This window comes from Zootoca vivipara, chromosome 11, assembly GCF_963506605.1.
Source record: "Zootoca vivipara chromosome 11, rZooViv1.1, whole genome shotgun sequence".
Lineage (NCBI taxonomy): Eukaryota > Metazoa > Chordata > Lepidosauria > Squamata > Lacertidae > Zootoca > Zootoca vivipara.
In genome coordinates, this window is record NC_083286.1 from 3764591 (window position 1) to 3790039 (window position 25449).

The 25449-nt window shown below is 41.9% G+C and overlaps 1 protein-coding gene across 3 annotated transcripts in view; it reads right to left on the reverse strand.

Moving 5' to 3' along the window:
• Window positions 1-25449, reverse strand: part of TRPM6 (transient receptor potential cation channel subfamily M member 6) — a 103658-nt gene that overhangs the window by 41150 nt on the left and 37059 nt on the right. For all 3 annotated transcript variants that reach the window (XM_035099595.2, XM_035099597.2, XM_035099594.2), the window contains 13 exons: window positions 24147-24200; window positions 23178-23318; window positions 21805-21933; window positions 20440-20720; window positions 18716-18944; window positions 15011-15166; window positions 13876-14019; window positions 12732-12860; window positions 8910-9161; window positions 7733-7907; window positions 6315-6429; window positions 3632-3831; window positions 1501-1633 (listed from right to left, as the gene is read on the reverse strand). In XM_035099595.2, the coding sequence (XP_034955486.2) occupies window positions 1501-1633; window positions 3632-3831; window positions 6315-6429; window positions 7733-7907; window positions 8910-9161; window positions 12732-12860; window positions 13876-14019; window positions 15011-15166; window positions 18716-18944; window positions 20440-20720; window positions 21805-21933; window positions 23178-23318; window positions 24147-24200 (2138 nt within the window). The remainder of the gene's footprint in view (window positions 1-1500; window positions 1634-3631; window positions 3832-6314; window positions 6430-7732; window positions 7908-8909; window positions 9162-12731; window positions 12861-13875; window positions 14020-15010; window positions 15167-18715; window positions 18945-20439; window positions 20721-21804; window positions 21934-23177; window positions 23319-24146; window positions 24201-25449) is intronic.

The following is a 25449-nucleotide window of genomic DNA, read 5'->3' on the forward strand; positions in this document are numbered from 1 at the left end:
AATTGAGATTGGTTTTTATTGTTGTATTTTGTTGTTGCCTTATTGTCTTGTGAACTGCCTTGGTGTTTCTTTTGAAATGAAAGTTAGTATATAAATTACAAATAAATATGATACTAATGTGACAAAACAATCAATAATTTATCTGTAGTATTAATATACTCTTTTCCCGAGAACTAGAGTGTACTACAGAATAACAAATTATGTTTTATACTTCCATAAAATTTGATGCCTGGTAACTATAAAGAAACAATATATAAGTCCAACTCCACAATTCTATGATTCTAAGTGGAAACTGGTAGCTATGTTTGAAATGAGTGTGTAAAATGTTGCCTGAAGTATTGCTCTTTTGTAATAAAAAAAATCTTCAAATCTGCAAGTGTTGCTGAATGTAAAAAAACAGTAATATATTAGGGAGAAAAAATATTTTCTATTTGCTAGCCTCTTTTATTTTTTCTCATGGTTTCTGTACAAAAAACCCCGCTTTCAAGTCTACCAGATCTATTTCACTTCTCAAAATGTCTTTCAACAAGATCCATTTAGATTATGACTTGTCTGTTAGCTTATTTTAGCTATATACAGTGGTACCTCGGTTTATGAACACAATTGGTTCCGGAAGTCTGTTCATAAACTGAAGCGTTCATAAACTGAAGTGAACTTTCCCATTGAAAGTAATGGAAAGTGGATTAATCTGTTCCAGACGGTCCGCGGAGTACTTAAACTGAAGCGTTCATAAACTGAAGCAAACTTTCCCATTGAAAGTAATGGAAAGTGGATTAATCCGTTCCAGACAGGTCCGCAGAGTACTCAACCTGAAGCGTACTTAACCCGAAGCATGGGTGTAATTCGTTCCGGAAGTCTGTTCATAAACTGAAGCGTTCATAAACTGAAGCAAACTTTCCCATTGAAAGTAATGGAAAGTGAATTAATCCGTTCCAGATGGGTCTGCGGCGTTCGTAAACCGAAAATTCATAAACCGAGGTGTTCATAAACCGAGGTTCCACTGTAACTTCAGGTAATCTTTCTAAGCCTTCACCTTAAAAAAAAACTGTTTAAGTTTTGCTACTACAGTATTTGGGGTTGGAAATGCTGGAATAGATGCTCTAAATCAGTATAAGGTGGTACTCCATGTGGCCCTAAATAATGGAAAGCATTGCTGCATTTAACATACTAAGGGAACTCAAAGAGTTTAGCTGCATTTTGCTGACATTCAATACAAACGTCCATATGCACCTTTGGCCACCTCATGAGAAGAGAAGAATCCTTGGAAAAGACCTTGATGTTGGGACAGATTGAGGGCACTAGGAGAAGGGGACGACAGAGGAAGAGATGGTTGGACAGTGTTCTCGAAGCTACGAACATGAGTCTGACCAAACTGCGGGAGGCAGTGGAAGACAGGAGTGCCTGGCGTGCTATGTTCATGGGGTCACGAAGAGTCGGACACGACTAAACGACTAAACAACAACAACACAACTAACATTGTCAGGGGGAAAGTTATCTTACCTTTCAGTTGTCACACGAATCCTTTCACTGTCACTGGAATGCAGGCTTCCATTCTTCTCATGCAGGTACTTTTCCACACACTGCTCTTCAAAATCATGAAGTTTTTTCAATTCCTCATCACTCAGATACAGCTCTGGATAATGGTGATGAGAAGAAAGTTTAAACACAGTGACGTAAACATGTCACTAGCAAAGGGCTGGCTCGAAATATTTTGCTGACTAAGGTGAAATGCAAGACGCCCACCCCATGTACAGAAGCTGATTGGAGAGCAGCTGGATCTTATTTTAACACCAGAGATGTTTTGTCCCTGCTGTCCACCCAGAATCTACTGCCTGAGGCAGTTACCTCACTCTGCCTAATGCACTTCCAATGGCACGAATCTTGAAACAAGGTTAGACAGTAGGTGTGAAGGGTGGTGCCACAAAGGTTGAGACCAGGACATGTGGCACCACTCTATGTCACAGGTAAACAAATTCACCATCTTTGATGTGGCACTTGAAAGGGCACAATTAATCACTCGACCAGGTAAGAGATTTCAAGCCATTTTGTACACATTGAGACTCTACTCACACCTTCACATAAACATGGGCAGGTACAATTCCCAGTTCTTTCCTTCTCAAAGGGCACATTCCTTGAAGGACACATTCCCAGGGCTCCAGCGAGCCACTTTGGAAACTGAGGAAACTTCAGAATACAATTTGAGACAGGGCATGGACTGTTCAAGGAAGACCAATTTAAAATATCCTATTTGGTGCACCTAGTTGCTCTTTAGATCCTTCCCCATGTAAAGGTAAAGGGGCCCCTGACCATCAGGCCCAGTCGTGTCCGACTCTGGGGTTGCGGCGCTCATCTCGCTCTATAGGCCGAGGGAGCTGGCATTTGTCCGCAGACAGCTTCCGGGTCATGTGGCCAGCATGACAAAGCTGCTTCTGGCGAACCAGAGCAGCGCACGGAAACGCCGTTTACCTTCCCACCGGAGCGGTCCCTATTTATCTACTTGCACTATGATGTACTTTCGAACTGCTAGGTGGGCAGGAGCTGGGACCGAGCAACGGGAGCTCACCCCGTTGCAGGGATTCGAACCTGCCGACCTTCTGATCAGCAAGCCCTAGACTCTGGTTTAACCCACAGCGCCACCTGGGTCCCTTCCTTCCCCATGTAGTCTACTTGTATTATTTTTTGTTCTACGGCACTAATTCCTGTTTTGTTTGTTCCTTCAGCCCCAACCCAAAATGAGAATTTCACATTTTAATTTCATTTCCATTTCTTGCTTTTGGGTTTTGTGAATTATACCGTGAATAACTACAATGCATCTAGAAAGCCCCTTCCTCACCATTTCCAAATTGTTCCCACGCTGAAAATACTAGTGGCAACTGCATAAGTGAGACTGACAAATAAATGTTGAATTCAGGTGTGCATTTGTAATAGAGTGCATCACTTTCAATCTTCTTTGGAACTGTACCATGATTTGTTGAGGAATGATCAAGTCACTACAGCTAAGTTTTGGCAGTCCGATTCCACTGGATGGTGCTATTTTCTTATGTCTTCTTATGTCTTAGGAGTTATATGGTTCCAGAAAACATATTAAGGAGCAATGTACTTGCCACTGAAATGGAAGCAGCACTGAGGTGCGAATACTGTCTAACTGCTGTAAGTACATGGAACAGTCCTTATGTTTATGATGAATAGAAACAAAGTTAGGGTCCCATGACAGAAGGTCTCTGGATTTACTGACTTTAGGCATAGTGTGAACCTTGTACAGTGGAACCTCGGTTTATGAACACCTCGATTTATGAATTTTCGGTTTATGAACGCTGCGGACCCATCTGGAACGGATTAATTCATTTCCCATTACTTTCAATGGGAAAGTTTGCTTCAGTTTATGAACGCTTCAGTTTATGAACAGACTTCCGGAACCAATTACACCCATGCTTCAGTTTATGAACGTTTCAGTTTAAGTACTCCGCGGACCCATCTGGAACAGATTAATTCACTTTCCATTACTTTCAATGGGAAAGTTTGCTTCAGTTTATGAACGCTTCAGTTTATGAACAGACTTCCGGAACCAATTGTGTTCATAAACCGAGGTACCACTGTATAAGGAGCACCAGAAAGAACAGGCTCTGCTTACTCAGTTCAACATGCCCCTCTTCTTGGTCCAGCTCATTTGGCAGCCGGCGATGGCAAAGGCAATTTATGAGGATGCCAATATGGCTCAGTATGATAAAAGGTGGTGGTAGCCATGGCTTTTCATGATACATCATGATGTACCGATACCGGTTGTATTTCCAGAGTTTGTTTGAGATGGATTTCATATCAAAATAAACATTACTGTGGATGCAGAGGAAAAGGGGTGTGGGAGAGAGAGAGATCCATAAGACTTTAAAAAAAAACAACAACCCACGATGTTAAAATATGTAGCAGAATATATAAATTAAGATAATGAATAAAAGGTAATTATATTAACCAAGCAAAATATGGAGACCAGAGTTCCCCAAGGAGTGAGATTGACAAAACTTGCTGTGGGATCTAGACACATAATGCTTACTAATAATGGCAATACTGATTCGGTTTATTAAGCTTTTTACCAACAAATACCATCCATATTTTTCCATCTCTAAGACATCCCCATGTATAAGACACCCCCTATTTTGGGGGACTCAGATTTAAGAAAATGGGGGAGATGTATCCGTGTATAAGACACACCCTAATTTTTGACATTATTTTTAAGGGGGGGAAACCTAGCCTTATACACAGAAAAAATATGGTAATTTTTAAAATAAACATATTCAAACAGACATCAAAGCAGCTACTTATGACTTGTTCCTTTGAATTGCTCAGCTGCAGCAGAAGCTCATACAACGGAGAGGATTAAAAAATTGTGTCTGACATACAGGGAACTGCCAGCATACTGAATACATGTGTATTTTCATCCTTCACTTTATCTCATGGGTCTTACAAAATCATTCAGCACATTTGGAATTTTGAGAGGGTGCTGTGGGTCCACTCTGGTTACCTCTTCCACCACCCTCCCCCAGATTTCTTCTCCACCACCACCAGATAAAAAGAAGTGGGGGGCCCCCTCTGGGTGAAAGTTGGATTCAGAAGAATAAAAATGGGTCTTCATGAATTTGTATGATTTTACACAGCCCCCCCCCCCCAAAAAAACCCCATCAAATTAAAGATTACAGTGGTAGACCATGCAAGTTAAAGAACAGATCCTGAGTTTGCCAGCACCACAAAAATATTGATCTACGGTGTGCATCTTCATGGTTTTTTACACAGGAAGATAACAAGGGAGGGGCCATGAAGGCATTGCAGACACGAGGGTAAGTGTTTAAGACAGAAGTTTTCAACCTTTTTGAGTCCAAGGCTTCCTTGACCAACTATATTCAGTGATGCCTCGCAAGACGAAATTAATTCATTCCGCGAGTAGTTTTGTATTGCGAAAATTTCATCTTGCGGTTTTCCAATTTAAACAAATCAAAGCAAAAGACAAAAAGCAAAAAAAAATGTCTTGCGAAGCACAGCCATAGAAAAATTCGTCTTGCGAGTGAACAAAAAGATCGCAAAACGCTTCCATCTTGCGAGTTTTTCGTTGCGTGAGGCATTCGTCTTGCGAGATACCACTGTTCTTTCTGTGACTCCCTTGTGGGGCTCAGGAGCCCAGTTATGTCCCCCCTTGCCTGAAGAGCTGGCAGTCTCTCGCACTTTTTTCAACACCCTCCTTTGTGCAGTGTTCCCTCGGCCTTCTCTCCTCTCCCATGTCCTTGGGAGTCCTCTGGGCAGCTGCTGCTGCTGCTGTCCTGGCCTCTGAGCTGCCCTCTGCCCCAAAGAGAGGTGCACCCTCACACTGCCCCACAGGGATCTGGCCAGAGGATGCCCCCCCCCAGTGGCCCAATGGAGATTGGTGAAAGGTGAAGGTGAGGCCAGCACCTTACCTTGGGAGGCAGTCGTGGCGGCAGCAGGGCTGCTGCAACAAACAGCTGTGGAAGCCTTTGGGAGTCAGAGATGGGAGAGGGCATTTGAGGAAAGAGGGACAGAGGCCAGGGTGCCATGGTATACTGGTTGCAAACCACTGCATTAAGGGGCATCACGGTGTCTGCAGATGATGTTGGCAATCTTAGCACTAACTAATTTAGTGGTTGTTGTTAAATTGTATAAAAGTTTCCCTTTGTCTATAGGCAGCTGAAAATGAAGCTTAAAGTTGTGTAATCTACTAGAAATGAGAAGGTAAATCATTCCGCTCATTTATCATGGTAGTCCAGACTGATGCTTCTCCTCTATTACTTTATTACTCCTAGGCTGGGTGGGTCCACTTAATGTAGAAATTCTTAGAATTTTGAAGTGTCAGGCATAGCTCTAGTGGCTTTAGCCCAAACGTAGCAGAGTTTTCCTGCACAGCGCAGAAGCTAGTTGAGGTGGAAATGACTAGTTGGCTAGACACAGAATAACTATTTACAGGATTTATTAAAAGAAAATAAAACCAGCAGAGTTTCTGCATACAAAGCAAAGCAAAATAAATCCTCACTGTCTCTCTCCCTCCAACCATATGCAGCACTCCTACTCCTAACACCCAACAAGAAACAACTGTGCTAGCATTCCTAGATAACAGAGTTCAGTGCTGGTCGTTAACCAATCAGAGAGCTGTTGCCAGGCCAGGCAGACCTTGGCTTTCTGCCAAGAGTAAATTGACACTGCCTTGAGTTAACTGTGTGAAGCAAGAATCTGTAAGTTTCCCATGAGAACCAATTAACAGAAACCGAACAGAAATAGCACCAATAAACCCAACAGGAAATATGACAGGCACTTACTTGAAGAAAGCAATCAGCAGATTGACCATGATGATGTACTGTACAAAGAGATAGACAGCTTGAAGGAATGGTGTGAGGAAGGAACCAGGAGGACAGTCGGGGTTTGCTTCACAAGCTGTAAATTTAAAAAGGAAAGCTTCTGTATGCAACACTAGCATAGGAATTGTCAGCTAATTAACGATAGATTTCTCATTCATAGACCAAGAAGGCTTGTTCTTTTCCCCCAATCAAGGGTATTGGGCCATGGCATGCTTTTGTGACCCAGGAAGTGGAAGCAGGGGGTGACACCTGGCATATGACATCATAGTGTGGAGTAAGTGGGATAAACACCCTATTCACCCTATTCACCATTGCCAGTCCGTGGATACAGACTGGCAATGGTGAATAGGGTGTTTATGACACCTCCTGCTGCGCGCACATGCCGCTGGAACACGACTTCTGCTCGCATCCCGGGGCAAAAGTTGCAACAAGGGGCATCTACTTCCGGGTTGGCGGAGTGCCTAACACGCAGCATTCATAAGGGGGATGGTACGTAACACAAGGTACCACTGTATTAGGTTTTTTTAAAAAGTATACATAATATTGAAGTGTATTCCAATTTATACTAAGAAAAATTTGAAAAACTACTGAACTACCACTCTATTTTTAAAAATCCTATCTGTTCAACCCTTATACGGTACATTGCAGTCTAAGACAAGCATCCTCAAATGCCCCAATCCAATGACCTCTTTTAGAGAAAACAAAATACTCATATGGGGCCTCATTGCTTGTTGAGAGCTGCTTGCCTTCTTCCGGTGACCTTTGATCTAGTTTGGACATACTAGAACCACAAATACTGCCACTGCCCCTTTGATCTGGTCACTCCTTTCTGGTTGACAACTATCGCTCTCACACACACACCCCACTGCAGACTAGGACACAAGCAGCTCATTGCCTTGCTTTGCTGTGGGGGTGGGGGTTGAGGCCAGAGTGGCATGGAGCAGAAACTTCAAAAGAACTGTTGTGAATGCCAAAATATCAGAGGAAAAAAATGACAAATTGAATACTGAACAGTAACCAAGACCTACAGGTGAACTAAAAATTGATATATGCTGACTTTTGCTTCTACAAAACTATGGCATTTGTGGATTTAAATTTCATACCTATGCTGAGCAGCTCAATCGCTCAACTTTATATTCTATGTTATACGTGATACATTTCCTGCTGTTAAAGCAGGAAAACAAGTAATATATAATAATACATATATAATATAATAATTATATATAATAAAGACTTTCTTCTGGAAAAAAATGGTGGTGGTGGGGAATCTGGCTTTTCCCACAGCTGCAAAATTTCTGAAAATGCTACCTTTTCTAGTGGCTGTGTTAAGTGATAGATATGCTATATAATTGTTCACATTTTGTTGGAATCAGACCTACCATCAATTTCTCCTGCATATACTTCACCAAACATCATCCAATAAGGCTGGAATACAATATCTCTTGCAAGGCTCCATGAAGGCTGCTCATTTGGAGAGAGTATCGCTTTTCGAGAAACTCCAAAACTTAACAATACTATGGCCATCATAATGACAATATAAAACATGTTTGCTGTCTGCACGAAAAAGAAAATTAAACACAGTGATCAAAGTGGTGTGATTTTGCAAGGTGAAAAAATTGTTTCCTGTGGCTACGACACATTATTTTGCTATTTTAATCAACTTATGCAGAAACGCTGTATAAAGTACTTCATTCATCTTATTGGATGTATTGATGTTCAGTTATTCAGAATGGCAGCAGTCCTGTACTTCCTTCTGTACAAGTTCCTGTCAAGTCAATCAAATGCACTTAATCTAAGAGGGCAGCACCCAGAATAAGTATCTGGCATAGCACAAAGAATAGGGCTACTAAATAATTCAGATATATAAAGAATTTTCTTCCTCCTCTTATACTTCCAACAGCACAGTTAGTGCAAAGACAGACCTAGTTTGCAAATGTGCAGGCTCCCAGATAAAAAAAACATGGCTCATTTGCTCTTCCTCCATTTCCCCTACAGCTGTGCTGCTGTAGGCAAAGCCATGGTTTGGTTTAGTATTAAACCATGAACCCAGGTTTGAATGTGCCTCACTCCAGGAAAACCACAACCTGTAGCCAAAGTTTGTTCTATGGCTTACCACTCGCAGTTTGACTGGGGGAAATAAACCACAAGTCTGGATTTGGCCAGGAGGCTGAGGTCTAGCTCACAGCAGCATGGCAACACCTTTGCTTATTCACTCTAAGCCAGTGTTTCTCAACCAGTGTGCCTCCAGATGTTTTGGGACTACAACTCCCATCATCCCTAGCTAGCAAGACCAGTGGTCAGGAATGATGGGAGTTGTAGTCCCAAAACATCTGGAGGCACACTGGTTGAGAAACACTGCTCTAAGCCATGGTTTGGCTTAGCATGTTGACTAGGCCAGTGTGTGATGGGGCTTTACATTTCTCTCTACTTCATATATAATAGGCAAAATTTTCATAGGTGAAGATTCAAACTTCATTAGCTGAAATTCTGCCTCTATAAGAAAAAGTGGTATCCTCATAGGGAGAAAGTGCTCTGTTTCTAAATACCAGTACTTACCATTTTCCCAATCATTGTCAGATATGGACCTGCACGCTGGTTCACAGCAAAGAAGTCAAGAAGCCGAGTATACCAGAATATTATATCCAGACAGTAAATTAACCTTCCTGCGGTGTGAAGGGGAGGATCTGCCCAGCGCAAGCCAAAACCAGTCATGAACAAGATAATGGCGATAGAATCTGTAAAGTTCCAGTACTCATAAATCCACACTTTCACCTTTTGGCTGAACTTTCCCGGCTCTGAAATGAATACCTAACAGAAAAATGGGAACATCCCTTGAATTTATATGAGCCATGTAAACAACATTACGTATCTCTGCAGGTGATCTTCCTACATAAGGCAGAGGCCACCGGGTCATCTTGGGCAAGCTGTCACCTTTCACCATCAGTTCCCTTGCCCTTAAAATAGTATGTTAATGCTCTTTGTGATGCGGATGCAAATGAATCGGATAGAAATGATGTCATGTCTTGCATATTAAATATTCTTTTCAAACGATTGGTTATTAACAAGAATATTCTCATGGACAAATGGTTTAGAAAGAAGCAGGAATGTATGCTTCTCTTATTCTTCCCTCATTTTAACTCCTTAATTATTCAAGGCAACAATTCCCTTATGTGCTCCTATCTGCTGCAAACAGAAGGGAGACTGTCTCTACACTCATTAGCCCTTGTCAAGAAATGTTTGGATTCTGTCCTTTCTTGTTTGCTTGTTTGTTTGTTTTTGTTTGTTTGTATATGCTTTTGTATATACACTCTCTCTAACAGTGTGTTTCACCAGTTTTTATGGAGCAGGCATAGGTCTGTAGCTAACTAGTCTGTAATTTTCAGGATTCCCATTCTTGATCCCTTCTTAAAAATTGGTGTAATATGTTCCAGTCCTCAGATCAGAGGCTGATCTTAGAAACAAGTTAAAATTTTAGTCAGAAGAGGGCTGTTCAGACACTAGGTTCAAAATAACCATTGGATTGTGTCCTATCATTTTTGTCTTGTTCCTGGATGTAGAATGGAATATAGTATGATGCTATTGGAGCTCTGAGTAAGTTTCCATTTTTGTGATTAAATTTTTGTTGTTGCTGCTGTAAGCCATTTTGGCACATATATATTTTAAAATAAAATATAAGTAAATATTTGCAGGCCTGGGCACAGAGAAGCCGCAGGGAGCAGGCCAAGGCAGGGGGAAGTTGCAATGAACACGGGACGACCACTTGGTATTTAAACAGGCCTCAACTTTATTGATTACAGGTGTCAGCTTTTTTGTGTGCAGGCAGTGGGTGTGTATCCTGACTTAACCAACTCATCTGCTGGTTGATTATTTGGCATGGTTAACCAAGATTAAGTATTGTCCTATGACATAAATCAAATTGGGAGGACGACAGAAGCACCTCCCCTGGATCCCTTTAAGAGGATACCCTGATTCCTTGGACCGAGGGTGGGGTGGAATGGGGGGCCTCCTGAACTGCCTTCCATCTAGACTAAGGATCCAACCCATTGGCTTATCCACAATCAAGTTGAGACAATTGCTATGAGGAAGGCAAATTCCCCTGTAGTCCCAAATACGGTGACTGAAGACTTCCATAGCAAGGTCTTACGCAGGGCTTGCCCACTTCTCTTGGCGAGGCCTACACATGAAGCATCAGGTGAGTGGAAAATCACGTGCCAGCTGAGGCTGAGGCCTGGGCATGGCTGGCTTTTGCAGCCAGGGAGAGAACCAGAGAGAAGTTTTCCCTCTGGTCTACTCCCTGAACAGCACCCCCAATTGGCTGCAACCATGGGCAAGCCCCAACAGCCAGCGAAGCCATTGGAGAAGTGATGCCCCCCCAGCTGGGTCAAAACCGGAAGATTGCCCGGCAGCTGCCACTGGACCACAAATACCACTCCCCTGCAGTTGGCAGGTGAGCAGTTGTTTCCCACACAGTGCAAAAAGGCTTGAGCTGTTTTTTTTATTTGGTTTCAGAATATTTCATTCTTTTTCTATTTAGAACACCATGTGACACTATCTTTGGTTTTCACTCTACACATACTCCTGCCACTCATAATAACTACATTGGGAGTGTCCCGAGGGTCTGTCAAGAGTCAGGATGGTGGTAAGCAAGTATTTCATGGAGGTTTTTGAACATTGGGAGGAAGCTCGCTGGGTTGCCAAGTTCGGAAATTGGAACAAGCTCTGCTTGGCTCCATGTTTCCATGACATATAAACAGCTGAGAAAGAGCAAGACTTGAGTTTTTATATTGCAAGGTCACAACACAAGCTGCAATGGCACAGCTTCTTAAAGTTTGAAATGAAACATTGCATTGCTTCTCAAAGACTCTGCGCCCTCAATATATCTCTATTCTTCCTTCTGAAATGTATTTCTGTTTGCTCATTATTTCAGGAAGTGAGTTCAGGGGTACAATTGTTAGACTATGTTGTTGTTCTTTAATAGAAACAAATCAGAGGTTTGGTGAAATGGAAAGAAAGGGTTGTAAAATGACAATAAATATTGCATAAGCCCCAGGAGGCATGGGAAAAAAAGCAGAACAGCTTTCATAAGTGAAGTAACAAATTAGTTTTACTTTGGTGCAAACAGAAAGAAACAAATCTTTGTCATTTATCAAGGACATGGCAGTCTTGAAAAGGCAAGTTTTCAAAATTAGGAAGGTGGAAAATGAGATGTTTATTTCTTGAACAACAAGGGTTCGCCAGAGGGCCTTTTCAGTTTTGCTAAGCAAATGGTGAAAAAGAGTCTTTGAATGGCTATAAACAAGATTCCTCGCATTGTATAGCAAAGTCCAATTACATACTGCTAAGATCAAACTGATAAGCAGCAAGTGAAAGGGGAATGTCGAAGTGTTAGCCAAACCTTAGAAAAAAGACATGTATAAATAACTTTATGTATATGAGTACCATTGAGCGAATGATGTTATTAGCATGTGTAACAACATATTAGAGGAATGAAAGCCAAAGGGTGCAATTACTTGATACTATCTAAAGAAAAACGATTTCCAGCACTACACATAGCAAACCCTGGAGAAGTTAATGAAGCGTGTATGTAACACAGAGTCCTGCCCCATTTTATCCTGTGGGCCAGAACCACCACATGTGAAACAATTGCTTCATACAGGAGTAGCTGTCCCAGTGGCAGCCCCTCAACCCCCACTTTAACCACTTTAAACCCCCTCTCCTTGTCTTCCACATTACAGTCACTTAATCCCTGCATGGCATCTGCAGGAACTGTGGTCTAACCCTGCCCCATAACTCTTCACAAGGAGAGATATAAATAGCTATTTTCAAATTGCAGAAAAGAACTGCAAACAAAATCCTAAAGATGTAATTTTATGCATTTAAATGTATATACTGTAATACATAAAAGGGTTTTTTTAAAAAAAGCTTTACGCCCAAATCTCCCCCCACCCCTGTATTTCATTCAAAACTGGAAACTTAACTCCAGGCTCCTATATTTGAAAGCTACAATTATTATTATTATTAATTATTATTATTATTATTATTATTATTATTATTATTATTATTATGAAAAATGTACATTGATTCAATTTCATAAAGATTTCTTTTTTGTAACTTAAAGGTGAAGGTAAAGGGACCCCTGACCATTAGGTCCAGTCATGACCGACTCTGGGGTTGCGGTGCTCATCTCGAGCAACGGGAGCTCACCCCGTCGCAGGGATTTGAACCGACGACATTCTGATCGGCAAGCCCTAGGCTCTGTGATTTAACCCACAGTGCCACCCGCATCGCTTTTGTAACTTACCCCATAGATAATTGCTTGTCTTAATTCCTATAATAGGCATGGACAGCAGAAACATCAGAATGAAAGAAAGGACCTACCTCTCTGACTTTCTCAATGGAGGTGGTGAAAATGTAAATGATGACAAGCCATTCTGGCACGCTGGGTGTTGGTTCCATCTCCACCAAGACAGTGTAAGTGAACAGCATGAGAAATGCTAAGTAGGCCATCTACAAAACACACAAACACAATGCGTAGCCCTTATAAACACACATTTGTGGCAAAATAGAGAGGAAACTAATAGGTCACACAACACAATCCCCACCACCATTTGTGTAAACTCTGCAGGGTAGGTGTGCATCATCATTATTACCAATTTATAAACTGTTTCACAGCCTGAAGCCTTCAAAGTGGTGTAGAAAAAGATAAAAGTAATAATACAAATTCTAAAAACAATGACAATTAGTCTTACAAACTCTAAAAATAATAAAACCATCCCTACATTTGTAGACTTAAAGTTTCATAAATGACTGGGTGATCTCTAAATCCTTCTTAACACCTTTTCCAGGTGCCTAAATATCATGACGCGGGTGGAGCTGTGGTCTAAACCACTGAGCCTCTTGGGCTTGTCGATCAGAAGGTTGGTGGTTCGAATCTCTGCAACAGGGTGAGCTCCCGTTGCCTGGTCCCTGCTCCTGCCAACCTAGCAGTTCAAAAGCACGTCAAAGTGCAAGTAGATAAATAGGTACCGCTCCGGCGGGAAGGTAAACGGCATTTCTGTGCACTGCTCTGGCTTCACCAGAAGTGCCATAGTCATGCTGGCCACATGACCTGGAAGCTGTACGCCGGCTCCCTCAGCCAGTAAAGTGAGGTGAGCGCCGCAACCCCAGATTTGTTCGCGACTGGACTGAAATGTCAGGGGTCCTTTACCTTTAAATATCACGACAAGCCTGGTTTCTAGGACCAACTAGGGCATGCAGTACTCTCAGCAGTGCCACATCCAAGGAACACATTTGCCAGGCAGCCATATGTAGGGCAAGACAGTCCCTTAGGCAACCTGACCGCAAATTGTTTGGGACCATGAGCAACCATAGCAGGCAGGTTAGGAGCTCCAAGACTATGGCAACATAAGATCCAAGGGAGTATAGGATTATGCTCCAAGACTGTGGACGTTGCCACAGCTAAGAACCATGAGCTTCAGCCTCACACAGAAGGAGGGGCAACCAGTCATAAACAATGACTAACCGTGTGAAACCAGAACTTCACAATTGGAGCATTGTAGAATTCATACACTTTCCTAGTTCCAGGAAGGCTCCCCTGCTCATTATTGCCGGGGAAATTCTGGCTTTCCTCTTGCTTCTCAACTCCTTTCTCTAAATCATAATGGCTCTGTATAAGAAAACAAGGTGCTCTTGTTAGTGGTCATCCAACTCCATAAGAAACTTCTATTATGCAAATTCTGTACATAAGCAAAATGGAAAAGAAATATGGAATAGTGACATTGGAACACACTGTGCTGGGTAAATATAATTTAATATTATTATATAAATATAATAAATGCTAGAATATGCTAGAAAAGCATATAAATATAATAAATGCTAGAATATGCTAGAAAAGCAAGAATAACCAGGTTATTTTCCATAAACAAATATATGGGTTTATCATTCAAGCTTAAACTATAATTGTAAACAGTAATTTGGAGATTATTGTTCTGAATTTGAACTGAACTTGAAGATCTTTTGCAGTTCCAACACCTTAAGAAGAGAAATTAACATTAAGCCCAGAAAGATGTTCAAAGTTTCTTTTTTAAAAAAAAATGAGATTGCGATATATCTACACACCATAAAAAATATACATATTTTTGTTTATCCTCCCTAGGTTCTTGTGCATCTAATTATAACATTCCTTTAGTGGGTTATATGAGATGGAAAACAGAAAATATTCTCATGGAATTCACATTTTTAGTGAGAAGTTGTAGAGAAGTTGTGTTTTTCTAAAGTAAAATTTCCTTCTAGCATCCTATCCCAGGGAAAGGTCATTGCTCAGAAAGACAAAGCTACTGCTTTGTAGCTGAGTGGTAGAGCATATGCTATCCATGCAGAGAGTCCCGGGATCTATTCCCAGCCCTTTCCAAAAGCCTAGAGAACTATTGTCAGTCATCGTAAATAGCACCAATTAATGGTCTAAAATGGTCTAGCACAGTACTTGTAATGTCAATGATATATATGGGAAAGCAAATGCTTAGCCCATATAAGAGCATCAGAATCTAGTTCTGCATTTTTCTAGCATCCACCACATTATAGAACTAAATGTTTAGAAATAAAAAGATATATGTTCCACATTTAGGAAAAATGAAATCTAAACCTGGTACCATACTAACCAATGAGACATTATCTTTAACACTGGAAGCGCTGGGATCACCATGATACCATGTGAACTGGTGGAACTCCTGTGACTGAGGGACATGAGACATTTCAGCCTTGCTTTTAAACTCCAGCATCAAGATGGTAGGAGGCAGAAGGATGCTTAGGATCACCTGCAGTTAGGAGCATGAGGCAGTTAGTAAGATTGCATTGGATCTTATCACTAGCCTTTATATGAAACTAACAAAGAGGCTGGCTGACGCCTACAAAAAGTGGCTGGCTGATGCCTACAAAAAGTGAGAGTCTTTCTCCTCCTGCCCAACCATTCCCTCTACTTCACTGCCCAAAGTTCCTCCTAGTTGCTCTAAACCAAAACAGGAAAGGGAAATTCAAGCCTTTGATGCAAAGGAGAAATCAAGAGTGCAGTTAGAGTGTCTTCCCAATTCTACCCTTTGAATCTGATGCCCTACTCTTGTCTTGTTTTTGGAAGTGGCTGGGTGCACTCAGGAGTAATCAGGACCTCCCAAGGATGCCCAAAACCTGGTGAACGTAGCATGGAAAGGTGCCAAATTTAACCCACAGCTGCAAAAGAAAGTCATGGCTTGAATTTGGAGCAGTTGGAAGCCACAGCTTTAACTGCCCTGAACCTATGCCTGGCATCACATAGCATCAAGTGATGGACAGGTGAGCATACCTTACTTCCTGGGATTTCCGTTGGGGGGGAAATTGGAAGCATCCACACCATTATGTTGGTATCATCCCCAATTTTGGCTCCAACTATAGTCAGGAATCAATCTGTGATTCCCAAATCTTTTCACACTGAGCTTGACACATTTGGCTTCCAGAGAAAGAAAACGTGCAGGCAATAGCATGATGAAGCCAAAGGCCCACCAACCCCTCCGCTGCCACACACAGATGTGAGCAGGGAAAACATTATCAGGAACTATGAGAGCCTCAGAAACAAAGGGCATGGCTCCTCATCCACGGGGAAACTCTTGCTTGTATTTAGTAAGAAGTCTCCACAATGCATCAGTAGCTTTAGCCTAAATTCTCATTTTAAACCAGCCACATGATACCCGGAATTGCTCCTGTTACCAGGGCAGGAATAAATGCCAGTAAAAAACAAGCAGATCATATAGCAAGATTCAAAACACAATATTCCTTCAATCAGCACAGTATTGGCAGTGAAAGTACAATCCACTTCTGTGGTAAAATGAGCAAACGTTATTATTATTTATTCCCCACCCATCTGGCTGGGTTTCCCCCACCACTCTGGGCGGCTTCCAACAAAGATTAAAATACATTAAAATATCACAGATTAAAAACTTCCCTAAACAGGGCTGCCTGTAACGGTCCGGTCGGCAGGCGTCAGGACCAGAGGCAAGATGGTGGTGTAGAAGCAGGACAGGTGCAGGGCTGAGGGTCCAGCAGCAGGCAGTTGCAGGGTCAAGGAGCAAGGCAGAGACGAAGGTCCACGGGGCAAGAAGCAAGGCGAAGGCTCAAGGAACAAGAAGCAAGGCGAAGGTCCAGGGAACAGGAAGCAAGGCGAAGGTCCAGGGAACAGGAAGCAAGGCGAAGGTCCAAGGGTCAAGGAGCAAGGCGACGACAAGGTGAGGGTCCAAGGAGCAAGGAGAATGGCGAAGGATCAAGGAACAAGAAGCAAGGCGAGGGTCCAAGGAGCAGGAAGCAAGGCGAAGGTCCAAGGGTCGAGGAACAAGGCGTCGACAAGGCGAGGGTCCAAGGAACAAGAAGCAAGGCGAAGGTCCAAAGGTCGAGGAGCAAGGCGTCGACAAGGCGAGGGTCCAAGGAACAAGAAGCAAGAGGCCAGAGGCAACCAGGCAGGGAAAGCGAAGGTCAGGAGGCAGGCAAAGGTCAGGAGGCAGGCGTCCCAAAGGCGAAGGTCCGAGAGTCAGGAGGCAGGAAGCAAGAGGCCAGACATAGCAAGGTAGAGAACGCGTTGCTGTGGCAAAGAGCTGAAGGAAAATGCTGAGCTTTTATCTCTCCCAGCTCCTGCCACCAGGTGCAGTGAGATCTCAAGTGGCCTCACCTGGGTGACTACTCCTTGCCTCTCCAGCACAAGCTGAGGTCTTCACCTGTGTGGCCACGCCTTGCTTCCCCAGCACAAGCTGAGGCAGGCCCCAGAGCCTGACTCCTGCCCATACTCCTGACACTGCCTTTAGGTGTTTTCTAAATGTCAGGTAGTTGTTTATCTCCTTGACCTCTGATGGGAGGGCGTTCCACAGGGCGGGCGCCACTACCGAAAGTGTTAACATTACACTTGCGCATGCCAGGTCCAATAAAGTCATAAGCAGTGCATACATACATGTGCACACATGCCAATACTTAGAAAATTCAGGGCATCATAGATTAAGAGAAATATAATCCATATGTGTGGCAAACAGAAGGAGCTCCCAAATGGAGAGTAGCATAAGCAATAAGCAGGCAAAACTGGGGCAAGCAACCAAGAGGAATTTTGCTAGGTCAAATTAAGCCACAAGCCCCACACAGGCATGCAATCTTGCTTGCATGTCCCTCAGTCAGAACAACCTTTTCCCTCTGCTGGCCAGTCAGCCAGCCATTTTCTCTTTCCCAGCAGACGGACATGATAATGCAGCTGCCTCGAAAACTATGGCTTGGGAAAGAAAACTACGGAATTCTAAATATCTACCTCCTTATGCTGCACACACAAATATGGAAGGCACAGGAGTAATTGTTGACTTTGAAAGCTTTTACAATGTAATTAAAGGTAGGAGACTTTAAATCTGTGTTTGCTTTGGCAGAAAAGGAACTAAGGTGCTTCTGTGGGAAGGAATATACTCCTTTTTATGGCTTTCAAGAGTGCAAGGTACACAGTCTTCCCTACAACAGGCCTAGTAGGAGACACTTGCAAAGAGATAATAAGCAGCTGACTTCTTGAGAAACATAGAGGAGTGTCTTCTAGGAGCTTTTCAAGGAGAAGTTTGCTTCCTCTGCCTTAGCAATTCTCTTCCCCCACCCTCAATATCCTTATCCATCTGTTTGTTGTGACAGATGGATTACACAGTTTCTGTCCTATACATTTTTTTTCCCTTTTGTAACCAGAGATATGACACAATTTTCTACAACTATTTGACAAAGCATGTTTAGATGGGACTCTGGAAGGATTTGACTGCTTAACTAAGATTTCTTTCTTTAATGTTACCATCCTTCAATAGGTATTTCCAGGGGGAGGGTTCACAAAGATGCCCACTTTCGGTCCATCCTGCCTGTGATTCATGTCCTGCCCTCATGTCCTGAGTTCAACAGGGCTGATTTCCAACTCACTCAACAGACTGTGTTGCATTGTGCTAAAGGAGCTTTCCCAGAGGACAGAAAGTGGGGTGTCGGGGAAAGTGCTGAAGTGCTGACAGGAACTGTTTCTGACTGTGTTCTTGCTCCCACAGTTCATCAGTTGCATTTGCCCTGCATGAATACACTCAGCGATGAACAAGAGCGCCGATGGATAGTGCGCAACATCTTCTGTGACTGGAGCACAGGGCAACAGCAGACCTAATGCAGGCTGCACTATTTGCACAATCCAAGCCAGGACAGTGCACCTAAGTTATCCTCACACCTGATCTTTGAAAGTCTCCTCTCAACAAACCCATTGAACTTGAATGAGGTGAGCCATCATGCAGTGATTATCAAACCCCCCAGCCCCACTATTGGCACACAGGATAAGGAACTGCCGACAGCTGCTGTACCTTAAACCAGGAGTTCTTTCTCATTTTCAGGCGTCCCATCCACATATCAGTCAGCAGCATCTGTGTGCACGTGTGAGAGACAAAGGGTCGCAATACCACAGACACGGCCAGCTTCAGGCATGTTGAGTTGCTCCAGTTCTTCAGCTCGTATGTTAGCAGTTTCATGGCCATCTGCTCATTTTGTTTGAAAGCATTATCCAGCACATCTAGAGCCAGCTGCCCAAACTCACTATGACAGCAAAAGAAAAGCCAGGTTGGGGGGGGGGGGAATGTTGCCTGTCTTAGAGTACTGACGGAGCACAAATAACAGAGGCAGGCAGTATGGCTTGTATTAAGCGCCTCTCATATGAACAGCGTGGTCCAAACTGTGGACTCCAGTAGGAATTTCTCCAAGTAAATGTGTGCTTAGGAGTACAGCCATTGTGTTTTTCCTATTGTTTCAAATAAACCCATCATTCTGAGAAATTCTTCTGGTAATCCAGAAATTCTTCTGCTAATCTTAGACCCACACCTGTACATCTATAGAAAAACGCCTGTTGATTTTTAATGGATTTTGGATTTAATGGATTTGGGCTATGAAACCTGTTGAACTCCTTACAGCACAATTCTGTAAGCACAATTCTATGTCTGCCTACTTAGAAGTAATTTCCACTGTTCAATGGAGCTTACAGTATTTTGACCTTGGCACTAAAACAAATGACATACATTTTTAAAAGAACTTTAAAATGAATGTAAAATACTGTATACTGAAATCATATATAGCTGGCCTTCAAGCAGAAGACATAAATGAAATAAATAAAATCATATTGCAAATATAATTCAAAATATATATTATGCAACAGTATTTAGTGGATAACATCTATACTTCTGAGACATGGAAGAATGAGCATTGATAAGCAACTTTAACAATATTTATCTCAGCTCAGTTATGTCAACCTACAATAGAGTTAAAAAACTTTCCTAACAATATTACTAAAAAATATATGTCTAATGTAACACACACACACACAAATCAGGAATCAAAATAATAAGATACAAAACTCATAAAAAAAATCAAGTATTAACATGCATGACAAAAATTCTATTGCTTCAAAAGGACTATGTTCTTACACTGGAAAGCACATAGGATCCTTCTTGGGAATGTTCTGTTCCAGCTACATGGAACTTCTGTTAAACTAAAAGTTCTGTTTCTTGATGTGCCCAATGGGGCAAAGAATGGCATAAAAATAGAGTTGAAATAATGGACTTTTTCTAATAAAAAATGAAGGCACAGAAAATTCTACATTAGACGGAATACTGGCTTGTCAGTATTTCTCACCAATTTTCTTTTCATTACTACCGGTAGGAATCCCAGCCCAATGGACGGGATATTATTATTATTATTATTATTATTATTATTATTATTATTATTATTATTAGGAAATGTACTTCTTTAAGGAAATGTGCCTTTCAGCTCAGATCATCCTTTTTAGAACTATTCTCCTCCTTTGCCTGCTAAGCTAAAGGATACCCTTCAGCTGTCACCAACTCTAATGTTAGGAACAGAAGAAGAGTCCTGCTGGAAGAGGCCAAAGGCCCACCTAGTCCAACACTCTTTTCTGACAGTGGTCAACTAAATGCCCATGGGAAGCCCATTATATAATCTTAGGTGATGGAGAGAAAAATGTCTAACCATTCTAAGCACTGTAGATCTGTATTATCTGAAGTGAAGGGAGAATCCCTACTTTGAATACTTCTTCAGCTCTTCTGACGTATCGTCCTCCATGTTGCTTTGCTTAGCTTCATGTGCCATCGCTCTGTAGAGTTTGCAAGCCACCACAGCCTTGACCATGGCTTCCTTTCCATGCTGCCAGAAGAACATGGCCATCTTCTGCCTTTTCATCAATACTGCCCAAACCAAGAGATCATTATATGGGTATATAAACCCAACTGATTGTTGGTCATCAGAGACAGTAAATTCATCCTTCAGCTTCTTTCTAGACTTGTGAAGAACAGCTGTTTTTTGCTGCAAGTTAATAAATAAAAAGTTACTCAAAGTCTAGCACCTCTAGGCGCAATTTGCTTACTTCAAATCAAATTTCTGAGTTATGGGGCTATTATCCACAAGAATTATACAATATATTAAATGACAGCTATGATAAATACAGAATCACAATCCACAAAAGGAACCACATTCTAGATGAAATAATATACTCAAAGCTCCATATAACAGAATGCAACTATTAATATCAATTTTGTGTTCTATTATGCAGAAAGGTAGAAAATTCTGGGAAGATTTAATAGGTCAGATCCTTGATCCAGATAGCTCAATATTGTCTACACCAGGCATCCCCAAACTGCGGCCCTCCAGATGTTTTGGCCTACAACTCCCATGATCCCTAGCTAACAGGACCAGTGGTCAGGGATGATGGGAATTGTAGTCCAAAACATCTGGAGGGCCGAAGTTTGGGGATGCCTGGTCTACACTGACTGACAAAAGCTTCAGACAGCAGTCTCTCAAGATGTCAGGAATTGAACTCATATGTGCTCTGCCACTGAGTCGTCGGCCAGAACAGCTCTCCATTGGAATTTCTTTTAAAATGCCTATTCACTTGCCTTGGGTCCAAAACTGTCTGAACACCCTGCCTTATTGGGAACAAGGAGGAGGAAGGTCTCTTTGCCCTTCCCTTAAAGAGGAACAAATTTAGAGGTGCATGACACACATCTAGAGAAGATGCTGGTGACGAGTCTTTCTCTGGATTGTTGGACAGTGAAGAATGGAGAAACTGGCCTCTCAGAGTTTCTGAAAAACTCTAAGGAACACAAATCTAAATTTGTATTAGGAACCCATTGACCTACAGTCATTCACTTTCACATTTTTCAACCACCAACCCTCATAACACAGAATAAACCATTATCCCCAAGGGGATTATAGGGAACCAACTGTGGTTCTTGATTTTCATGTGATTCAAGCCCTGAAGAGGAAATGGTTTACTTTAGCCATTGAATCTGCCTCTGACCCATGTATAAACCCATTGGATGAGTAAACAGGATTTTTCAGCCTGCTGGTTTTCTATCAAATTGCATAAGCAAGCAAAGAATCACAGTACTTTGTATTTGTATGGCTGTGCTGTTCGGATGAACTGGGAATGTGAGGTGCTTTCATCAGATTTATTTCTGCTCCTCATATGATTATTGTGATGAAGGGAGAAGTTCTGCGTCAAGCTGGAGACAACTCTCTGGTTCCATGAAACAAAGAGAAAGAGACAAATGAGATCCGGATCATCATGACCATGTTTACCAAAACACAGTAACAGAGGTTTATAATTTTCTCTTCCACTTAAAGTAGTTATGGGGAACCTGCGGCACTTCAGATATTGTTGGATGGTTGGCCATGCTGGCTTGGCATCCAACAACATCTCCACACAATGGCTATTCTCTGCCTCCATGCTCAGAGGCAGCAATGCTTCTGAAAGCCAGTTGCTAGAAACCACAGGAAAGAAAAGAGCTCTTGTGCTCAGGCCCTGCTTGTGGGTTTTCCATGGGGATCTGGTTGGCCACTGTGAGAACAGAATGCTGGACTAGATGGGCCACTGGTCTGATCCAGCAGACTGCTACAATGTCAGGGAAACATAGGGTCGGCAGTCCCGCTGGTGTGTGCACACCTGCAGGACTATTGCTGCCAATGTGACACTCCCCTGACCGCTCCATCGCCACATCAACCTATCCCATCCCGATTCCTGACGGACACAGTACTACAAGGATATGCTGCCTTTCCGAGGAACTACCACTGCTCAGTAGCATGAGCACAAAATGATAAATGGAAAAATAGGTTCCTCTAAATAGGAAGAAAGGGCCCTCAAGGGCCCTGAGCCAACATCCCACCTGATACTGAAAGGCTTTTCTGGGCTCACAAATGCACAAGGTGAGCAAATTGCAATCTGTTAGACAGGCATCAGAACGTATTAAAATGATGTCAAGAGTTGAGAAGCAGAAAGTTCAAGTACTACCTTATTTTGTAAACAAGCATTATAACCAGTGAAGACACAATAAATATTGATCCCCACAATTCTATTTAACAATTACATCTCATATCAAAAATAAATTGGCTAAATGATGGTTAAATTGGCTATATTTGCATTATTTATTATTCTAGTGTATTATCTATTAATATGATGCTTGACTGAATGTGGAAATGCGTTTTTTTGTATTCCAATTCCGAATCCTTACTAAATACCCAAACTGTAATAACATATACACGGTAAACTATTTCCCCTAAACCAGGCACCCCCAAACTCGGCCCTCCAGCTGTTTTGGGGACTACAATTCCCATCATCCCTGACCACTGGACCTGTTAGCTAGGGATGATGGGAGTTGCAGTCCCAAAACAGCTGGAGAGCCGAGTTTGGGGATGCCTGCCTTAAACTCTATTTCTATAAGCTCTCCCTGATGGAAGCAGCTGTGACCATTTTATTGAGTTTACCTCATGTTTCCTGTAAAGGCTATTGTACAGAACTCGGAAATGCTTTCTTGTGTAGCTGCTCTGATAAGCTCCACCAATCAAGTATTCTATTACCAATCCAATATCAATCAGAGATATTTTATAATCCACAGGAAGAGTACTCTGTAACACAAATATTTGACATTTCATATAACAATCATAAGCATATTGATACTGCTTTAGAGCACGAATCAAGAATCCTTCACAAGCACTTTATAATCTGAGCCACTAAATAAATGTTCAGGAAAATAGTTTAATAGCTTGAGCCACTTATTAGCCAATAAGAAGTTTCTCAGATTGTCCATATGTAAACATATGATGTTTTTCCTTCAACATCTTTATCATATTGACTGGCTGTGCCCAGATGACATATATCCTACTGATAGCAGCTCTAATCAACTCCCACCTGGAAACCTATGTCTCCGCTGCGGAAGGACATGTGGATCCAGAATTGGCCTCCACAGTCACTTACAGACTGTTAACACAGTTAAGACTGTCTTCATGGAAGACAATCTTACTCAGCTATGAGTGATCACCAAAGAAGAAGAAAACAGTTCAAGTTCTATTTAGAATGAGTGTTTGTTGCTATTCCTAACATTTTTGAAGTTGCTGCTAGTCTGGTTGGGCCAATAAGATCAGCACAGCTCCCAAGGTGATCATACAGACCCTATAGTCCTATACTATAAAACAGCATATAGCAAGTGGTGATTCAGTTGTGATCATGGCAAAAACCACCATCTAAAGGAGTTCTTCCTGTCAACCTAGCAGTTCAAAAGCACGTCAAAGTGCAAGTAGATAAATAGGTACCGCTCCGTCGGGAAGGTAAACAGCCAACAACACAAGATGAACGCCGCAACCCCAGAGTCGGTCACGACTGGACCTCATGGTCAGGGGTCCCTTTACCTTTACCTTAAAGGAGTTCTAGCTCATCATTCTTCAGAATGTAATTACCTGTTTCACGTCACAAACAAGATGACGCAGAAGAAGATTTGTTGGCCCTTGTTTCTGAAATGTTAAAAGAAGAATGACAAGAACACAGGGACTAAATTAAAAGAAAGGAAGAAACTTTATTTTCTTTAATTCAGAAATAAAGATTCAGAAACAAGACAGCTAGTACATTAATATTTATTAAGAACTAAATTTTGTTTAAGACTTGGGCTGGAGAAAGCTGTATTTAAAAAGAGAAAGCACATTCTTCAGCTGCATTTCCTCCCCATGATCACAACAGAACCATCAGATCAATCTATCAATCAACCTATCGTTCTCTTCAAATGAGCCTCCTGCCGGGCTAAACTGCTTCTTCTTTTTTGTTTATATAGATTGGGCAAGAGGTGGAGGCTGTGGGACTGCAAGAGGAAATAGTCTCTCTTTTATCCTTGCTGTCTTATCCTGCATGCCTCCCTCATAGATTTTAAACTGGCCTTTGGGGCATTGTAACCTGCCCTTTACATTTTCTGCCATTCCTCTAATAGAAAATTAAACAAATTGCCTAGTTAGTGTTACACTTGTGGAAGGTAAGGCACTTTTTCATATCTTTAAATACATCCAAAAGAGCAAAATCCAAGGACCAAGGCACTGAAGGGTTATTTATTTTTATTATACTGTTGAATACTACATTGCACTAATAGGGTGAAATTCCAAAACTCTGTTCTGGAATATGTTTGGTGCGCCCAGATCCGCCCCCAGCCCAATCTGTATCATTCCAAACTTTCAGAATGGATAGTGACATCCATTTTAGATTCCAGGTGTCCCAGTTTTATGAGGGATGTGATGGGGATCAGTTTCTGAATGACTCATTGTTGCAGAAGCCTCAGCATATGCACTGCAAGGCCTCAGCTGTGATGATGAAGTAAATGGCAAACTGTCTTGAATAACAAAACAAAAAACATCATTGTCTGCTCTCTTTTCGATGAAACAAATAGATCAACAGATAAACAAGGAAGAACAGAAGATGACGTTACTTTGTAGCTTGGGTCATCTGCCTATTCATCCATCTAGGATAAAGCAATCATGACAGGCAGTTCTGCAGGAGCATATACAACTAGGCATGCAACTGCACAATAGCCACTCACCAAGACCTATGACCAGAACTATGCAACGAGTTCGGGGGGGGCACTAGGCATACTTATAACAGCTTTTGGGATTCTATGCTACAAGTTCAAACATCCACGCAAAAATGCAGAAACGACCTATTGTTCCATTGGAACTACCTCTGAATATTAGCAAAGTAGATACATATTTAAGCAAAATGTAT